The sequence below is a fragment of the Stomoxys calcitrans genome, chromosome 4 (assembly GCF_963082655.1).
Source record: "Stomoxys calcitrans chromosome 4, idStoCalc2.1, whole genome shotgun sequence".
NCBI classification, from domain to species: Eukaryota; Metazoa; Arthropoda; class Insecta; order Diptera; family Muscidae; genus Stomoxys; species Stomoxys calcitrans.
In genome coordinates, this window is record NC_081555.1 from 73396280 (window position 1) to 73416435 (window position 20156).

At 37.0% G+C, this 20156-nt stretch overlaps 1 protein-coding gene across 1 annotated transcript; it reads left to right on the forward strand.

Annotated features, from left to right (window-relative positions):
• Positions 1-1646: 1646 nt before the first annotated feature.
• Positions 1647-16982, forward strand: LOC106091563 (uncharacterized). Its single transcript, XM_013258113.2, has 3 exons — positions 1647-1973; positions 16037-16160; positions 16498-16982. The coding sequence occupies exons 1-3, from the start codon at positions 1920-1922 to the stop codon at positions 16713-16715; spliced, it is 396 nt and encodes a 131-aa protein (XP_013113567.1). The 5' UTR covers positions 1647-1919; the 3' UTR covers positions 16716-16982.
• Positions 16983-20156: the final 3174 nt, after the last annotated feature.

Genomic DNA, 20156 nt, shown 5'->3' on the forward strand with positions numbered 1-20156 from the left:
TGGCAATTTTTAAAGTTTCGGTACAAAAACTCTAGTATGTCCAATAACAAAAATAATTAGGCCAACACTGGGTCTGTCCTCTAAAGGTCTAGAACTGGTAATATCGAAAGGTTACCGGACCATTGCAGTGTGTATCAAGCGGAGATCCTTGCAATAAGGAAGTGGTGGAATGGCTAAGATATAATGTCATTACGACGATTGGTATAAATATCGTCTCAGACAGCCATGCTGCCAATAAATCCATGGAAAACGTATTTCTGAATACAAAAACCGCTCTCGACTGTCTCATATCTCTCAACGAGATTGCTGAACATTTCAAAATTCATCTGTTCTGAGTGCCGGGCCACAGAGTTATCCCAGGGAATTGTAAAGCGGAACTACCCTACACATTCCAGGAAAACTGGAATCTGTGGATATGCCTCCATGAAATTCACCAGTAATATTGAGAGTCAAGAGGAAATCTCTCCTGCCAAATTTCGACAAAATCGGTTAACAAAAGACTATTTTATTGCAATATTACTGCAAATCGGACGAACATATATATGGGAGCTGTATCTAAATCTGAATCGATTTTGACCACACTCTATGTATATTGTGGCAATCGTCGAGGAAAGCGTTGTGCAATATTTTGGCAAGATTGGTCAATAAATGTGCTTGCAGTGGCTCTAAAAGCGAAAATCGGGTGATATATATGTGAAAGCTATATCTAAATCTATGAAAACCACCAGTAATGTCGAGAGTCGTAAAAAAATGCCTCCTGCCAAATTTCGAGAGAATCGGTTAACAAATGACCATTTTATTGCATTATTACTGCAAATCGGACGAACATATATATGGGAGCTATATCTAGATCTGAACCAATTTTTTTCAATTTCGATAGGCTTCGTCTCTAGGCCGAAAAACATGCCTGTACCAAATTTTAAGACGATCGGATGAAAGCTGCGACCTGTACTATCTACACAAATAAACATGGACAGACGGACAGACAGACAGACGCACATAGCTAAATCGAATCAGAAAGTGATTTTGACTCGATCGGTATACTTATCAATGGGTCTATCTCTCTTCCTTATGGGTGTTACAAACTAATTCCCTAAGTTATAAGACCCTGTACCACAGTAGTGGTGTAGGGTATAATAAAGCATTTTGCAGTCGACAAATATCGAGTTTCTCAAAAGGAATCGCATCTTCAATTAACTCATATTTTGGCAGCTGATTGACTCTGCAGAAAGAATCTCCTGCTAAAGATCACTTTGTTAGTTTCCTTACCTAACATGGATTGCTATGCATAAATACACTGTTTACTTTGCTCCCTGGAAATTTGTGAATTTTTGTCTTTGCATATCACTTGAAATTCAAGTTGAAACGCAGCATGCTCAAGTGAATCTGTGCGACGAGCGATCATTTCCTTTTGCTCGGCATGTAATTAATTAATTGTTTTCATTTTCATTTCGTTTTCGTTTTATAATTTCATAATTCCATAATTCTCGACTGTGGCCACTTACATATGTGGGAGGATGGAAGGGTGTAAGGTTGATCAAGTGCATGTTGGTGGCCCATCTGTTGCTGCGGCCAACGTCGTTCATCATGGGCTTTTTTTAGGAAAAATCTGCATAACTCGGTCACACACAAACGAGCTGGAGCATTATCCGAAGGCATTACAATTGGCTGCCGTCAGTTGCGGTTCACCGATCGCGATGATCAAAACATTGGTTACGGAGGTTCATGTTACAATCTGTCGTTCAATAAACTTTAAACTGGCAACTATGTGGATATTTTAAAACAACAGAAACAGCTCGAAGTACCAGAAAAAAGGATATGGATAATATATAAAAAGCGATTTAGCTATTTGTTACAAAAGAAGAGGACGAACATTGATAAAAAACAGTGGCCATTGCAAAGGTTACCATCCATACAAAATGTCACATGGAGACCGCGGAGGACGAATAAGTGTGGTGAAATTTTTGGAATTGGTAAATTTAAAAAATATCTTTAAAAGTAAATTTTAACAATTTGTGGGGATGAAGTGAAAATCAATGCAAGTAAAACATTTGAAAAGTGAAAAAAAAACATATCGACGATGCCCGCCCACCCGCTCGACTTTATCGAAATCGATAAAAAACTCAATAATACAAATCGAAAGAATATTTTATATGGGAACTGTAATAAGATGTCCTGTATATCCCATCGTAGAACATATGAAAACGCCTGAAGCTCGGCTGGGCCGAAACTTGGATTCTACGAGAACATATAACAAATAGAGTACAGCATGACCTTATATTGAAATGCGCTCGTGGGGGCGCACTTTTACTTGAATATATTTTTAATCTGAACCGATTGCTTTGAATGTCAACAGTGATTTAAAGTAGCAAAACAGAATTAAATGTGGCCAGATTTTATGAATATTTTGGTTAGTAAATCCCTACGTGTATAGGAGAACCATAGTTAAACTTTAACCGACTAAAAAAATTCAGTCATAGAATAAAACATTGTGCAAATGTTATTCCGGCTGTGAAAGACGTTTTAGAGGTTTGAATTTAAATTTCATTATTTGGAAGTGATTCAAAAATCCTACAATTTTTTTTTTAAATTTCGCCTAGGATGGCCCTTTTTTATATACTCAACCATAGAATGGGGGTATACTAATTTCGTCATTCTATTTGTAACTCCTCGAAATATTTGTCTAAGATCCCATAAAGTACATATGTATATTCTTTTTTTTTGAGTCTATAGATAATAAATACCCTTACAGACTAATAACAATATACATATTTACAAATGTATTAACCTAAGAATTTAAAAATAATATAATTTTCCTTTTTAATCTTTCTCGATTCTCAGATAGATCTATAATATCTTTCAGTTGATTAAATTGATAACATAGGTGCCGGCAAGGATCATTATTGGCATAGTTGGTTTTATAAAAAGAAAATTTCAAAAGATCAAAATATCTGGTAGGTCTGATAGGAACGTTAAAGAAAATTCGACTCAAAAGAAAGCAGAAATCTATTTGACCATGAATTAATTTAGTCAAAAACGTAATGTTTAGCATGGTTCTACGACTTTTTAATATAGGAGGCATAATAAGATTTAATCGGTACTCATACGAAGGTAATGAACTTCTGTCCCACCCATTTCGACGGAGACAAAATAATAGAAATTGTTTTTGAACCGATTCTATCAAATCAGAATGAATATTGTAGTACGGATCCCATACCACTGAACCCTACTCGAGATTACTTCTGACTAGCGACGTATATAAGTTTTTCGTCACAGAGAAATCATTCAATCTTTCTTTACTCCAGCGTTTTACGAAGCCAAGAGCACTACGTGCTTTGTTTACAACCATTGAGAAGTGTTGACGAAAGTTTAGGCGTTGGTCTAGAAGAAATCCAAGGTCTTTAAAGCTATAGATTACTTCAAGTTGATTGGACCCCAAAAAGAAGCTAGTTTTAAGAGTAGTTATTCTGGTTGCACTAAACGTAAACGTAAAGAGTATCAAGGTCATACTGAAGATAACACTGTTCATCAGAGTCTCTCGTTGATCTGAAGATCTTTACATCATCTGCATACATCAAAATATTCGAGTGCTTTAAAGTAAAAGGGAGATCGTTTATGAACAAACAAAACAGCACAGGGCCAAGATGACTACCCTGTGGAGCACCTGAAGAGACAACAATTGATTTGGAAACTGCAGTACCAAATTTAACTCTTTGAGTACGTCCATTCAGATATGATCTGATCTACTTTAGTAAAGATGGACTGAAACCAATAAGATTTTTTTCTGTTTTTTTTTTTTTTAACAGAAGGTTTTGGTTGACTTTATCAAATGCTTTACTAAAATGATATATATGTATAGTATCCGTTTGGTAGCGTTCCCTAAAGCCATCGTTGACCAAACAAGTAAATTCTAAAATATTTGTTATCGTCGATTTCGATTTCCGGCATTCAAAATTGAAATGCCCCTGTAATTAGAAACCTCATTGCGATATCTGGCTTTAAATAACGGTCTTATATAAGAATGCTTCCACAATTCCGGCAGATATCCATGCTTTAATGAACTGTTGAAAAGTGTACAAAGGGGATACGAAAGTTCGAGAGCGCAATGCTTTAACATGTTCGATGCAATTCCATCTGGACCGGGATTAAAAGTTATCTTCAGTGACCTTAAATTTTCAAGTACTGCATTTTCGCCAATCCCAGACACGTCTATAAAAGCTGAATTGTTGATTGTGTATGGATATGTTCCACATAATCATAATAATTATCTGAGTAAGTAGAGCTAAAAAAGTCAGCAAAGATGTCGTCAATGCCTAAATCGTTATCAGCTACTTTAGATTTATATCTAAGACAGTTCGGTAGACCATTACAACGGCGCTTTGAATTCTCAAATTTGTAGAAGGATTTAGGATTTGATTTCAATTGATTTCTAATTTTATTCCATTAACTACCATATGCCAATTTGTTTTCTTTATTATATTCGCATCTTGTTAATGAATGCATCGAAAAGTTAAACGTTGATCCTGAGCGTTTAAACCGTTTATATAATTTATTCATTTTGTTCTTCAGCTTAGAAAGATTGGTTGTATTCCATGGAGGACCAGAAGCGTTGCAAAAAGTAGTTTTTGGGACAGATTGAGAAATAAAGTCAAGTAACACAATATAACAAGTTGAAATCATTTCATTGATATCTTTAGATCTGAAAATTTCATTCCAACGTACAGATGAGAGTAGTGAGTTCGGTTTGATGTAATCAGTTTTAGCAAAACAGTTCACTTTTTCAATTGCTACATCTTTTTAACTTTAAGAGTGGGATAGGGTATAAGTAATTGGAGTGTCGGATGATATCTTGATCGTGATGACATTTTTAGACGATCTAGCCATGTCCGTCCGTCCGTCTGTCTGTTGAAAGCACGCTAACTTTCGAAGGAGTAAAGCTAGCCGCTTGAAATTTTGCACAAAACATCTCATGCAAATACTTTTGAATGAGGTGTTTTGTTATGACTTGCAACAACTGTGCTAAGAATAGTTCAAATCGGTCCATAACCTGATACAGCTGCCATATAAACCGATCCGGGGTCTTGACTTCTTGAGCCACTGGAGGGCGCAATTATTATCCGATTTAGCTGAAATTTTGCATGAGGTGTTTTGTTATGGCTTTCAACAAATGTGCTAAGTATGGTTCAAATCGGTTCATATCCTGGTATAGCTGTCATATAAACCGATCTGCGGTTTTGATTTCTTGAGCCTCTACAGGCAGCAATCGGCCCGGTCGAAATTAGCACGATTTTACTTGTTTATTATTTACGAAGGCATAGGATTTGCTTTTTATTTACTGATTGGGATCAGTGTTGCCGTTTTTGATAGGTTCTTACCAAAATTGGTAGGTTTTTATTCTCTTGGTAGGTTGGTAGGCTGAACTAAATTTTTGGTAGGTTTTTTCAACATATACGTTCCAAGTTATTTAGTGGAAAATTCAAAATTATTTCACTTCTTGTCGTTTCTGTGTAGTCGGTAAGAGTGTAGAATAAAACCATGGATATCGAGGAGCCAAATACAGTAACAAGGGGTCTCACTGCTTCAAACTTCAGGAAAGGGCCTATATGCCCTTATACGCTTTTAAGCTTTGACATTATCTATAACGTGTGCCAAGGGATCTCTTTCAATTTTCGTAAATTTTGGATAACAAATGCGACTTTTGTGCTTTCAACGCCTTCAATCGGAAAACTGGGCTATAATGTAGCTGCATACAAATATGGTCAGATCGTGTCCAATTCTCTGTCACGGCGAAAATGGGTAGTTAAAGCGCATTTTTGGGCTCAAATCCTTAAGCGCTTGATTCAAATTCGGCACGGTTGTTCGTTTAAATCGGGGCAAAAATACGTCTATTATGAACTCAAGATTTGTTATCGGGAGATCGGTACAAATTGTGCTATGGTTGCCCAAAAAGTAATTGCGGATTTTTTAAAAGAAAGTAAATGCATTTTTAATAAAACTTAGAATGAACTTTAATCAAATATACTTTTTTTACACTTTTTTTTTCTAAAGCAAGCTAAAAGTAACAGCTGATAACTGACAGAAGAAAGAATGCAATCACAGTGTCACAAGCTGTGAAAAAATTTGTCAACGCCGACTATATGAAAAATCCGCAATTACTTTTTGGGCAACCCAATATATCAAGATATAGGCCATCTTAGAACTTAAGTCTGTAGAGTGATTTCAACAAACAGATTGCCCGTCCGTCTCGTCTATGAATATAACGACTATCTTGTATGCATACTTTGTAGTGTTGAAAATGTATAATTTGATGTCTTGTAAATGAAATGGCAAAATGGCCAACTCTTCTGTGGTGGGTTTAAAAACCTATATATGGCATTTTTGGCTTGTAGAACATTTGATGGGCTTTGATCGGTTTTGGACGGATATTTCCTTAATTTTGGTAGGAAACAATTTTCTCGAGTGACAACACTGATTAGAATAGCTGATAAAATGCACTATATCACAAGTCTGCCAATAGCAGCAAACATTGTCTGATGATTTTATATATAAATAAAAAAAATTGTTGTTTAAGGGCATAATACGGTTTCAGTAGCTATTTTTCTGATGTTATTTGAAATCATTAGAAGATGATCAAACCCCTAAAACTAAAACATAACATGCAATCTAGAAGCTTTAAAAATATGTTTGTAATTTTAAGGCTATAGCCAACATTGAAGCATCTGAAAACAGCAGATAATGTTTGCTGTTTTAACAAAAAAATCCTGCTATCCTATTTTCATTTCATTGAATCACCATTGAATATAAGTTCAAAAAGTACGGACTTTTCCACTAAATTGTTCTCCCACTGCGCGCCGTCTCTAAATAGAAAAGTTTTATATGTCTAAAAAAACACAAATATCGCTAGAATTTGTGACACATTTTTTCTGGTGTTCTCGCCAGGATTTGAACCCAGTTGTTCAGCGTCTTTGGCGGACATGTTAACCCATTTAAACATGTTAAGATGTGCGTATGTGTGCACATGTATTTAAAATTTTGGGTGCGCTAGAAGTCATTTAAAAGAGACTCTATATCACTTTTCCAATTTGACTTCTATAGCCACTAGAGAACTCAATTACACAGAGATACCAAATTGAACTATCCAAATGGGAATGCAATGACACAAATTGCAAATGGAAGTTGACATTACCCATAACAAGACTTTCAAGGAGATTTTTAGTTTAGTGCTAGATTTGTACATGAATTATGGAGTGATTCCAATTCGAAAAGTTCAATTTTGTATCGTTCTGCTATTAATATAGGTTGATACTTTAAAGGGATTTGATCCACTTCCAAAGCTTAAACGACCCACATAATGGGGTTTCGACAGCCGAAATGGCGAAATATGTGAATTTCTCTGACCTATCGTAGTGACTATAATAGTACTGTGAGAACTGAACTTTACTTACTTTACTTTAATTGGTTATGACAGAATATTTGTTCCACTAGCCGAACGTAGAATAGCGTTCCAAGCACCTCGGTCTTTTGCGCTCATTCTGAAATCTCTGACACCAAGTTTCGAGGTGTCTCCCACAACTTGATCTTTCCATCGGGCTTTTGGTCTTCCCGGTTTGCGTCTACGACCGTGTTTGCTTTCAAAAGACTTCTTTGCTGGAGCTTCTTCACCCATTCTGACAACATGACCTAGCCAACGCAGCCGTTGTATTTTGATGCGTATAACTATGGTATCGTCGTCATACAGCTCATACAGCTCGTGGTTCACACGTCGCCTATATTCTCCGTTAACGCAAACTGGTCCATATATTTTACGAAGAATCTTTCTCTCAAATACTCCAAGCACTGCCTCATCTGCTTTCACAAGTACCCATGCTTCAGAACCATATAACAGCACGGGTAGTATCAGTGTCTTGTAAAGTGTAGTCTTCGTCTGGCGAGAGGTAGCCTTGTTTCTAAACTACTTACTAAGTCCAAAGTAGCATCTGTTTGGCAGTATTATTCTTCGCTTTATCTCAAAACTTATGTCATTCGTTTCGGTTACGGCGGCGCCGAGGTAGATAAAGTTACTGACTGTCTCAAAGTTGTGGTTCCAAACTTTTTCCATTTTCTTTATCTGCTCGGTTGTGCAAGGCATTTTGGGAGTTGAAACCTTCCATTTCGGTCTATATCCATTTACTGCCAGGGCCATTTTCACTGACTCTCTTTCGATTCTTTCAAAGGCTGCAGTTACTACTTCCGGTGACCTATGATATCGATATCGTCGGCATAGGCGAGTAGCATGTGCTCTCTTGTGATTAGTGTGCCATATCTATTCACTTCTGCATCTCGTATAATCTTCTCCAACAGGGTATAAAAGAGATCACACGATAGGCTGTCTCTTTGTCTGAAACCTCGTTTGGTATTAAATGATTCGGACAGATTATTTCCTATTCTTACTAAGGAACGCGTATCAGCAAGTGTCATCCTGCAGAGTCTTATTAACTTTGCAGGGATACCAAACTCAGACATGGCTTGAAAGACCTTTGAAGGTAAAGGAGTATCGAAGGCGGCTATGTAGTCAACATAGAGATGGTAGCTGTTGATTTGTCCTTGTCGGGTCTTTTCCAGGATTTGGCGCAGTGTGAATATCTGGTCCAGGGTGGATTTATCAGGTCTAAAGCCGCGTTGATAGGTCCCAATTATCTCATTGACTTTAGGTTTTAATCTTTCACACGGTATGCTCAAGATTGCCTTGTGAGCGATGGGGGAGGAGACTTATTCCTCTGTAGTTGGCACATACCGTCTTGTCTCCTTTCTTGTGTACGGGACATAGTATGTTGAGGTTCCAATCATCGGGTATGCGTTCTTCTAGCCAGATTGCGCAGATAAGCTGATGCATACGCCTTATCAGCGTGGGATTGCATGTATCCCTCGTTGTGGCGAGACGCTTGCTCCAAGATCCGACACTCGCCGGCAGCCACCCCTAACCTGGGAATAGACGCTGATGTTGGCCATTGGTTATTTGAAGGCGCCAATAACTCGCCTTGTCATATCGAGTATCATTGGCACTCAGTATTTAATTAAGAGCCAGTGCCACCTGACTCCTCACTGAGACTCTCCTCTCGAAAATCGCTGACTGCCCGCGGCAGCATTTGCAGCTACTCCGCATAAAAACGGAGCTTTCCACCATCCGCAACCTGTGGACGCTCCCGGTAGTTTTCAGCAAAGCTTCCCGTGATAACGATGGGCACCACACAAGTCGGAGCTCAAAGTTCCAGCCTGTGTGGTGCTCATAGTCATCCCGTATCGGCCGGCGAGAACTGAACTACTGAAGAGAATAATGAACCAGTGAAGAGAATAATGTTGAAAAATATGTTTACTATCCAAAATTGTGCAAATGTTGCAATTCGATCTTAGGGTTGGTCTTCTATTCTGCTTTCGGAATAGTGGCGGAAACTTTTAAGTGTTTCGCGAGTGAAATAAATAAAGAACAACGAACCATTGAAACCAATGAGACAAAAAAAAAAAAAATTATGACGGCCATGGTTTCAAGGGTTGCCACAAAGTTTTTTTTTGCCATTTTCCCCACTAAAAGCAGAGTACTACTTTTCCCCCAAAGTTTCTTTGATATTTTGTCTATATTGAGTTGGGCAGCATTCAGGTCGGAAAACTAAACAGAATGCCTTGCTTTATACAGTGACATTTTTTTTAAATGAGTCGGGGAGTCTACTGTACACTTTAGGTTTAAAAAGCACTGACATACGAATATCGAATGTCTCGAAATATAAATTACCTATTTATTTTTAAATTTTGTTCTTAGTCATTTGACCTCAAAATATTCATATGGGACGCTACACTTAAAAAAAAATTAATTCCAAATTAAATAAAACAAGTAATAGCCTGCTAAGTTCGGCTGAGCCGAATCCTATAAACCCTCCGCCATGGATCGCATTCTTCAAGTTCTTTGCCCGGTATCTCTTTATAAGCAAACAAAGGATAATGGATAAGAATTGCTATACTGCAGGAGCTATTGGGTTGCCCAAAAAGTAATTGCGGATTTTTTAAAAGAAAGTAAATGCATTAATTCAACCCAATATTTCAGGTTATGGACGGATTCGGGGCACACTTAATTTGGATGCTGGAGACCATAGTAGATGTCATTGTGCAAAATTTCAGAGTAGCCCTATAGGAGCTCAAGAAGTAAATTGGATCGATTGGTCGATCCAGACCATACTTGGCACCTATGTTAAAGATCATAGGAGAAGTGTCACTCTGCGAAAATTTCAGCCAAATCGGATAAGAGTTGCGCCTTCTAAAGACTCACGAATTATATTCGGGAGATTTGAAAAATCTGTTGAAATTTCAGCCAAATCGGATGAGAATTGCGGTCTCTTGAGGATTAAGACGTCGAGATCTTAAATCGGTTAATATGGGAGCTATATCAAAGCATGGACCGATATGGCCCATTTACAATCCCGACATACGTACTAAAGGGTGATTTTTTTGAGGTTAGGATTTTCATGCATTAGTATTTGACAGATCACGTGGGATTTCAGACATGGTGTCAAAGAGAAAGATGCTCAGTATGCTTTGACATTTCATCATGAACAGAGATGGCCTGTCAGAAACAGTGACGTATATGACATACATTTCCGACGTATATTACATACGTCGAAAACGTCGTAAACCTAGCCAAAAAACTAGGTTTCTGACAGAAAAAAAATTCGAACGAAAATATGTCGAATTTTTGATCTGATTAACTAAAAATTTTGGCATAAGTAATTTTTTCCTCCTGGAGACGAACAATATTGAAATTGGAAAAAATCGGTTCAGAATTAGAAAAAGCTACCGTAGGTTTACACGATTTTTACCAATATTGTTATAAAATGAATGACATCTGAGGTAGTGTCAAGTGAAATGGTAGATGGCGTGTTAAGTATGCTAATGTTAGGTAATGTCAAGTGAAATGGAAGATGGCGTGTTAAGTATTTTATTGAATAAGTAATGTTATTTTTAAGTATTGTTATTGAATAACATAATTAACACTCCATGTACCATTTCACTTGACACTTCCTCAGATGTCATGCATTTTTAACATATGTCGTTTACAACAGCTTTCAAAAAGCAAATTAAAACGGGAGAAGCAAATAATTTTGCAAAAGGATACAAAATAATTGCAATTTCTAAATATAATTGATGAAAACTAATAATTTATTGATTTTTTGCTTCACAAAAAAATCCTTAAACGTTACTTTATAAATTGACTTGAAATTTGCGTATATTTCCAATTTATTGTGTGAAAAATGTAAATGCAAAAATTAAAAAAAAAACTTAATATTTCTTTTATTGCGAAATTTTTTTTACATATAAACTCTTCTATATACAACAAATAAGTGACAATAATATTTGTTAAAAATCAAACTTTTGCACTGAGTTATTAAGGTTTATGACGTTTGCGACTTTTTCTACGTTTTATACAAGTATACGACGTTTTCGACTTTTACAACTTTTTGACAGTCGGAAACCTAAAAAATCGTCTTACGGACCATCTCTGATCATGAATAGACTTACTAACGAGCAACGCTTGCAAATCATTGAATTTTATTACCAAAATCAGTGTTCGGTTCGAAATGTGTTCAAATTTTGACAAATTTTGTTCAGCGATGAGGCTCATTTCTGGTTGAATGGCTACGTAAATAAGCAAAATTGCCGCATTTGGAGTGAAGAGCAACCAGAAGCCGTTCAAGAACTGCCCATGCATCCCGAAAAATGCACTGTTTGGTGTGGTTTGTACGCTGATGGAATCATTGGACCGTATTTTTTCAAAGATGCTGTTGGACGCAACGTTACGGTGAATGAACACATTTCGAACCGAACACTGATTTTGGTAATTTGCAAGCGTTGCTCGTTAGTAAGTCTATTCATGATGAAATGTCAAAGCATACTGAGCATCTTTCTCTTTGACACCATGTCTGAAATCCCACGTGATCTGTCAAATACTAATGCATGAAAATCCTAACCTCAAAAAAATCACCCTTTATAAAATGAACTTGTGCAGAATTTCAAGCGCGTAGCTTTACTCCTTCGAAAGAAAGTGTGCTTTCAATGATTTGCAAGCGTTGCTCGTTAGTAAGTCTATTCATGATGAAATGTCAAAGCATACTGAGCATCTTTCTCTTTGACACCATGTCTGAAATCCCACGTGATCTGTCAAATACTAATGCATGAAAATCCTAACCTCAAAAAAATCACCCTTTATAAAATGAACTTGTGCAGAATTTCAAGCGCGTAGCTTTACTCCTTCGAAAGAAAGTGTGCTTTCGATAGACAGACGGACGGGCATGGCTAAATCGACTTGTAATGTCAAGACGACCAAGAATATATATACTTTATGGGGTCTTAGATGAATATTTCGATGTGATCCAATCGGAACAACGAAGTTTGTATACTCACATACTATGGAGGTATGGTATAAAAATAAAATAGAATAAAATATGAAATAAAAAAAATTATATAAAATAAAACTAGTAAAAATGCATTAAATTCGACTGGGCTGAACTTTAGACACCTAACACTTTGGATATGTATGTATATTTTAATCACATTTCATCAAAATCCTGGGAAAAATTCATCATTTATAAACCCATAGCAGCTATATTTAAATTTGGTGCCATTTCAACCAACCTCGACACGTGCGTCTAGATAAAGTACGAATTCCACTACATTTGGGAGAGATATTTAAGGGTCTAATATAACTAATGAACCAGAAATAACCTTTGAAAATAATTTTAATCTAATTTTATTTTGATTATTAATGTAATGTAAATAATTAGAAAAGTTATGTTACACACAATCTCAATTCTTTGCTTTCAGCATTTGATTTTATGTGCATTGATTCCCAGAAGTGGTCTCATATGAAAATATGAATACTTTATCACAGCATCGTTTTCCACACAAGAAACCATCATGTTTTTAATGTATAATTTGCTTAGAATTTGTACTATTGGGTTGCCCAAAAAGTAATTGCGGATTTTTCATATAGTCGGCGTTGACAAATTTTTTCACAGCTTGTGACTCTGTAATTGCATTCTTTCTTCTGTCAGTTATCAGCTGTTACTTTTAGCTTGCTTTAGAAAAAAAGTGTAAAAAAGTATATTTGATTAAAGTTCACTCTAAGTTTTATTAAAAATGCATTTACTTTCTTTTAAAAAATCCGCAATTACTTTTTGGGCAACCCAAAATTTCAATTTTCACCGCCTTCGAGTATTTGAACAGGTTTTTACGGCATCATCATATATATCAATATATAGTCCACCTTCGAACTTAACTTTCAGCTCAATATCTCTATTTTTAAAAACGGTAGCGTGACTTCAACAGAGAGACGGATGGACATGGCTAGATCGTCTTTGATTTTTACGACGATCAAGAATATATATACTTTACTAGCTGACCCAGGCCCGCTCCGCTGCACTTTCTTTTACTTTATATGGAACAAAAGTTTTCTTGGAATATTTATTTTCGACAATTAAAGAGCTGTTAGTGAAATACCATGCTACGAAAATAATATTTCGCTTGACAAACAGTTCAAAAATATAAGTGCCTTTGTCCGAATCCCATATGATCTTTATTGGTATAGGAATTTTAGTTTGGATGTAAGGTATACCCTATTCTTAAAGTACTTTATTTTAGTCCGATATTCTCATGATATCTGATATAGGGGTGTTTTCGGGGGTGAGGTGGTCCCCAAGGCACTTGGCCCTGAAAAAATATCAGCATCGTGCACTTCTTTCAAAAACCATTTATTTAAACCCCATATTGCCATTGGTTTAGGGGATATTACACGATGATTGGTCCCGAAAGTGGGTATCAATTCTTGCTCTACCCCCCAATACCTTTCATATAATCTCCACATTGACATGGTTGGTAAATATGGCCGGGTGTTTTGGCGATTGGGGTGGTCCCCCAAACCATAAGCCTGGGAAATATATCAGCAACGTGCTCTATTCTCATATATCTATATATCATTTATTTGAACCCCATATTGCCATTGGCCTCAAAATTGGATATCAAATTCGTTTTCAAATCTCATTTAAACTCTTTATTGCAAAAGTCAGCAAATATGTCCGGTTTGGGGTATTGGCCCTAAAAACTATAAATATTTAGTTCCATTCTCTTTACGACCCAAATTGTCTCGGTGAGCAAATACGGCCTATTTGGGGGTTGTTATGGTGGTGGGACGTTCCCCAGACAGTTGGTCCCTAATGTTGATATCAGATACGTGGTCTACACCCAAATACCTTTAATTTGAGCCCCATATTTCCATAATAGGCAAACATGACCGGCTTGGGGGTGGTTTGGGGGATGGGCGGCCACTCAGTGAGTTGGCCTTGAAAATATATATCGGATTCGTGTTCCACTCTAAAAACCCTCTTATTTGAGCCTCATATTGTAAAAGTCAACAAATACTTATTATTTGGGTGGTTTTGTGGGGGTGGGGTGGCCCCATAGACACTTTTCCCAAATATTGATATCCGATTCGTACTCCCAAAGACCTTTCATTTGAGCCCCATATTGCTATGGTCGTAAATTTGTCCCCTATGGGGGATGTTTTTGGGGAGAGGCGGCCCCCCAAACACTTGGTCCCATATTTGTATTTCAGATTCTAATTCTACACTCAAATACCTTTTATTTAAGCCCCATATTCCCATGGTCAGTAAATAAGTCTCGTTTGGGGAAGGGGTGAACCCCCAGAAATGTGGTCCCACATTCGGATATCAGATTCGTATTCTACTCGCAAATACTTTTCAATTGATTCCCATATTGGCATGGTAAATATGTCCGATTTAGGGGTGTTTTGGGGGTTGGGTGGTGTTGTGGGGGTGTGGTGGCCCCATAGACACTTTTCCCGAATATTGATATCAGATTTGTGCTTTACTCCCAAAGACCTTTCATTTGAGCCCCATGTGGCTATGGTCGTAAATGTGTCCCCTTTGGGGGAGGTTTTTGGGGAGAGGCGGCCCCCCAAACACTTGGTCTCACATTTGGATATCAGATTCTAATTCTACACTCAAATACCTTTTATTTAAGCCCCATATTCCCATGGTCAGTAAATAAGTCTAGTTTGGGGGGTGTTTTGGGGAAGGGGTGTGCCCCCAGAAACGTGGTCCCACATTTGGATATCAGATTCGTATTCTACTCGCAAATATCTTTCAGTTGAGTCCCATATTGTCATGGTCGGTAAATATATTCGATTTAGGGGTGTTTTGGGGGTTGGGGTGGTCCCCCTAGCACTTGGTTCGACAATTGGATATCAGATACGTCTTCTTATCCTAAATACCTTTCATTTGAGTCCCATATTGTCGTGATTGGTCTAAATATATGTTTGGTAGGTTTTAGGGTGGGGCAGCACCCCTAGGTACCCCAAAAAAGAAATTTGGATACCAATTTTTTTTTTTTGGGTGCTATATGAGAGCACACAAAATTTCGCTTAAATCGCACCACCTATCTCCGATATCTGGCGTTTCTGAAAATTAGGGTAAGGGGGAGGATCCGCCCCCCTTCAGATATCAAAAAATGTAGTACCCTATTTTCACCACGGAATCATTATGCACCATGTGTGAAAATTTCAGGAAAATCGGTTCAGCCGTTTCTGAGTCTACAAGGAACGCACAAACATACAAACAAACACAAATTGATTTTTATGTATAAGATAGGGTCGGAAAATAATATTTCGATTTGTTCCAAACGGAATAACAAAATGAATATGCCCCCATCCCCCGCTCTGCGTTATGCCGCTTGGACTAGGCTATAAAAAGGGGGTCCCTTACCATAGAGCCTAAACATGAATCGTACAGCACTCATTGATATATGATAAGTTTGCACCTTAATGGAATTCTCATGGGCAAATTTGTATTTGCAACGGCCGTATTCACAAAACTTATTGCAAGTTAAAAGTGGGTTTATTTGACAGTTCCATTAACGAATTGCGAATACCGGTGTTAGAATTTATTACTTGTTTTATGTGAGTTGTTAAAAAAATATTCTATTTATCTTCCATTTTCAGGGATTTGCCATAGCATGCCTGGCTTTGCATTTCTATAGTTTCGATGATCGGGACATAATAACATCCTTTCTGGCGACTGGAACCTTCAGTGGATACATTGTGGTTGTAATTGGAATTTTTGCTGGTAGGTTTATTACAAATTCGATTAACAAGACGGCATTTAAACACAGCACAGTGGTTCAAATAGTGAAATACCTAAGCAAATAAAAATAAGTGATTTATAAAGAAACAAAACCTGCCTTATATCTGTAAGAAAACAAAAAAAAACTTTGTAAAGCTTTAATCAACCAATAATTTCCCAAAAACTTGTGTTAATTTAGATTTTGTCAAAAGTATAATGTATCTATAATGCGATTTGATCCACTGTCTATGGTCTTGAATAAAAACAAAATTTTTCCAAATTTACATAATGTCATAATTGAAAATTTTGTGTTTAACCATTTTTGCATGTCTACTTTCAGGCGCAATGATGCGAGCCCACATACATCGTCGAATAGATATTTTCTTCAGCGTCTTGGGCTGCGCCCTGTTTGTGGCCTCTGGTATTTTCATCATCGAGGCCTGGGAGTATTCATTTCGCACAAGGACACGAGATTTGGCCCTGATCAAGGCCTCATTGTCCATTGTGAATGGCGTGCTGTTTGGATTCGATGCCATATTCACATTTCGTGATAAATAGAGTCGAAGAATTAAAAAAGAAAATGCTGCCACACACACAAAACGAACCCTAAAACCAAATAAAATAGACATTTCGTTTTTTTTCTTTTTATACCTACATACCTTCTTAAATGTACAACCATAAATACACAAGTATGTATGTAAGAATAAGTAAATAAATAAACAATCTTTCAGTCTTTTTCTAAAGTTGGTCTATCCATCCCTTAATTTTGTTTGATTGTACAGCAACATCGTACATATAAGGACCATAATAAATCAATTCGAATAATTGCGTAGTTTCTATTATTGTTACCCTGCTCATATTCTGTTGTTTATCCTGTGAAAGATTTGCCTTGGCATTCGATTGATATGTTTTGGGATGGTGGCTTTTTGTCCAGTTACTTATATTTCATGAAAACTGCGCCAATTGATGATTCATTCATTTTCAGTGATGAGTCATTGCACTGTGCTTAGCTTTTTAATTCGCTCTACTTAAGAAGCAAATATTTTGTAGAAAAATAAATCAATGATCGAATGAGTCTTCTATGAGCTTAAAAGGTCAAATCGAGGGATCGGTGTTTTGGGAAACCCAAATACATGGTCCCACATTTAGATATCAGATTGGTATTCTACTCCCCAATACCTTTATTTGAGCCCCATATTGCGATGGTCAGTAAATAATTGTTGTTTGTGGGGTGTTTTGGGGAAGGGATAGATCCTCAATACCTTTCATTTGAGCCTCACATTGACGTGGCTGGTAAATATGCCCTATTTAGGAGTGTTTTGGGGAGTGGGGTGGTCCCCCAAATACTTAGCGCTGAAAATATATCAGCATCGTGGTCTACTTTCAAATATTATGTATTTGAACCCCATGTTGCCATTGGCCTCAAAGTTGGATATCAATTTCGTTTTCTAATCTCAAATACCTTTCATTTAAACCCCTTAATGCAAAAGTCAGCAAATATGTCCGGTTTAGGGTATGGGCCCTAAAAACAATCAATATCGAGATCCACTCCCTTTAAGACACAAAATTGATGAGCAAGTACGTCCTATTTGAGCGTTGTTATGGGGGTGGGACGTCCCCCAGGCAGTTTGCCCCGAATGTTGATATCAGATTCGTGGTCTACTCCCTTCCCGAATATTGATTTCAGATTCGTGCTTTACTCCCAAAGATCTTTCATTTGAGCCCCATATTGCAATTGTGGTAAATTTATCTTCTTTGGGGTTGTTTTTGTAAATGATAATAATCTACAAAAAAAAAATAATGAAAAAAATCTAATTGTATAAATTGATAAATATTTCACGATTTATCCTCATTTGGATATCAGATTCGTATTCTACACTTAAATGCAGTTTATTTGAGCCCCATATTGCCATAATCAGTAAATAAGTCCTGTTTAGGGGGTGTTTTGCGGTGTTTTGCCCCCCGCAGGAACTTGGTCCCACAATTGGATACCAAGTTCGTATTCCACTCAAACAGTCCCATATTGCCAAGGTCGGTAAATATGTCCGATTTAGGGGTTTTTAGGGGTTGGGGTGGTCCCCAACACTTAGTCCTACAATTTGATATCAGATACGTTTTCTCTTAAATACCTTTCATTTGAGTCCCATATTGTCATGATTGGTCTATATATATATTTGGTGGGTTTTTGGAGTGGGGCTGCCCCCCTAGGTACCCCATCCGAAATTTGGATATCAAATTTTTATTTTTTTTAAAGAGGTTTTTTTTTTTAATTTCTTTATTTATGTGTTTTTATGTATGTTGCCCTGGTACATATGACTCTTAAATTTCTGGAATACTATTGTTTTAAAAAAATCCAATAGAACACTGTTTGGCTCTATTGCTTGAGCTAGTGTGAAGTTTCTGGGTCCTTCGTTTGATTCTTTGAAATTCCCAATTGCTCATATTCTTCGCTTTTGTTAGCTGTATGTATTATGGCATCAGATTCTATAGCACAGAATGTGACATCATCATCGCACTCCCTCTAATTTGAGAAGTCATACAGCATAATTCGCCTTTTCGTTATCTTGGGACAGCAGGTTGTTCCAAACATAACGTTTAACTTATTGTGTTACATTGTCGCCAGATATACCAGCTATCCCAAAAAGCTGTCTTGATATTCAGAGACTTGATGAAATGATGTCTGCTCTCTGAAGCCTAAAGTTTTTGGATGATTTATTTACGGTGTTTGAAGCTTCGGATTGCTCCTTGATCCATAGGCGGAATTTAGCAAATGGAATTCGGTGGAAGAAATATTACTGTAGCTTTTTCAGATATCAAAACATTTACATCTGGTTGTGCTCTCATCCAGAAGAAAAAGCACTTTGCGTTGCTTATACAAGCCAATATTTTGTAGAATTTGTCTCATTTCTGGCTTTTTTCAAACCATTCACAGATTCACTTCTAGAGGCAAATTTTAAGATTGTTTTCTTTTTTTATTAATTCGCGTAAAGTTTGTTTGCCTACATCATATTTTTCTGATTACAAACCAACCGAGATGTGTGTTTGCTGCGATCTTTAATCAGTTCTAATTTTTCCTGAATTGATAGAACTTCACCATCTCTTCTTTTCTCTTTTATTGTTGTTGGGGCCATTTTCGAACAAACACCTTGACCTGCCGTATTTCAATTACAGACTGACAGATAGATAAATAAAAAGGGGAATCCCAGAATTTTACATCAATCATGTGTGTGGTGCACGGATAATAGAGGACAGCACTGTTAATAGAGGTAGCATTATTGAAGCACGGATAATAGAGGTAAACCACGGTTAACGGAGGTCCAAAACCAAAGGCACAGCATGTCGGTTCACAGGGGTAACCGGTTAAAAGAGGCCCGGATAATCGAGGTTCACCTGATTTTTTTTTATTTTATTCATCCACGCCCGCTGATAATATTGTCACCCTTCCTATATAGTTTCACATCACTAAATGCTAAGATTGGTATTTTTATACCCTCCACCATAGGATGGGGGGTATACTTATTTCGTCATTCCGCTTGTAACACATCAAAATATTGTTTTGAGACCCAACAAGGTATATGTATTCATGATCGTCTTGACATTCTAGGTCAATTTAACCGTGTCTGTCGATAGCACGCTAACTTTCGAAGGAATAAAGCTATGCGCTTGAAATTTTGCACTAATACTTCCTATTAGTGTGAGTTGGTTGGGATTGTAAAAGGTTTATATCGGTCCAGCAATTCTCATCCGATTCGTCTGAAATTTTTCACCAGATATTTTTTTTAATTCCAACTACTGTGCCAAGTATGGTCTAAATCGGTTCATAACCTTATATAACTCCCATATAAACCGATTTCGGATTTTGACTTCTAGAGTATGCAATTCATATCCGATTTGGCTGAAATTTAGCATGAAGTGTTTTCGTTGGGCTATCAACAACTGTGCCAAGTATCGGTTCATTACCTGATGTAGCTCCTATATAAACCGATCTCGTATCTTGAT

Bases quoted from the DNA above. Each gene is read 5' to 3' on its own strand.
- LOC106091563 (XM_013258113.2), top strand. From the start codon at position 1,920: ATGTCACATGGAGACCGCGGAGGACGAATAAGTGTGGTGAAATTTTTG. The intron at 1,974-16,036 runs GTAAATTTAAAA...TTCCATTTTCAG, and splicing joins TGGTGAAATTTTTGGAATTG to GGATTTGCCATAGCATGCCT. The intron at 16,161-16,497 runs GTAGGTTTATTA...GTCTACTTTCAG, and splicing joins TGTAATTGGAATTTTTGCTG to GCGCAATGATGCGAGCCCAC.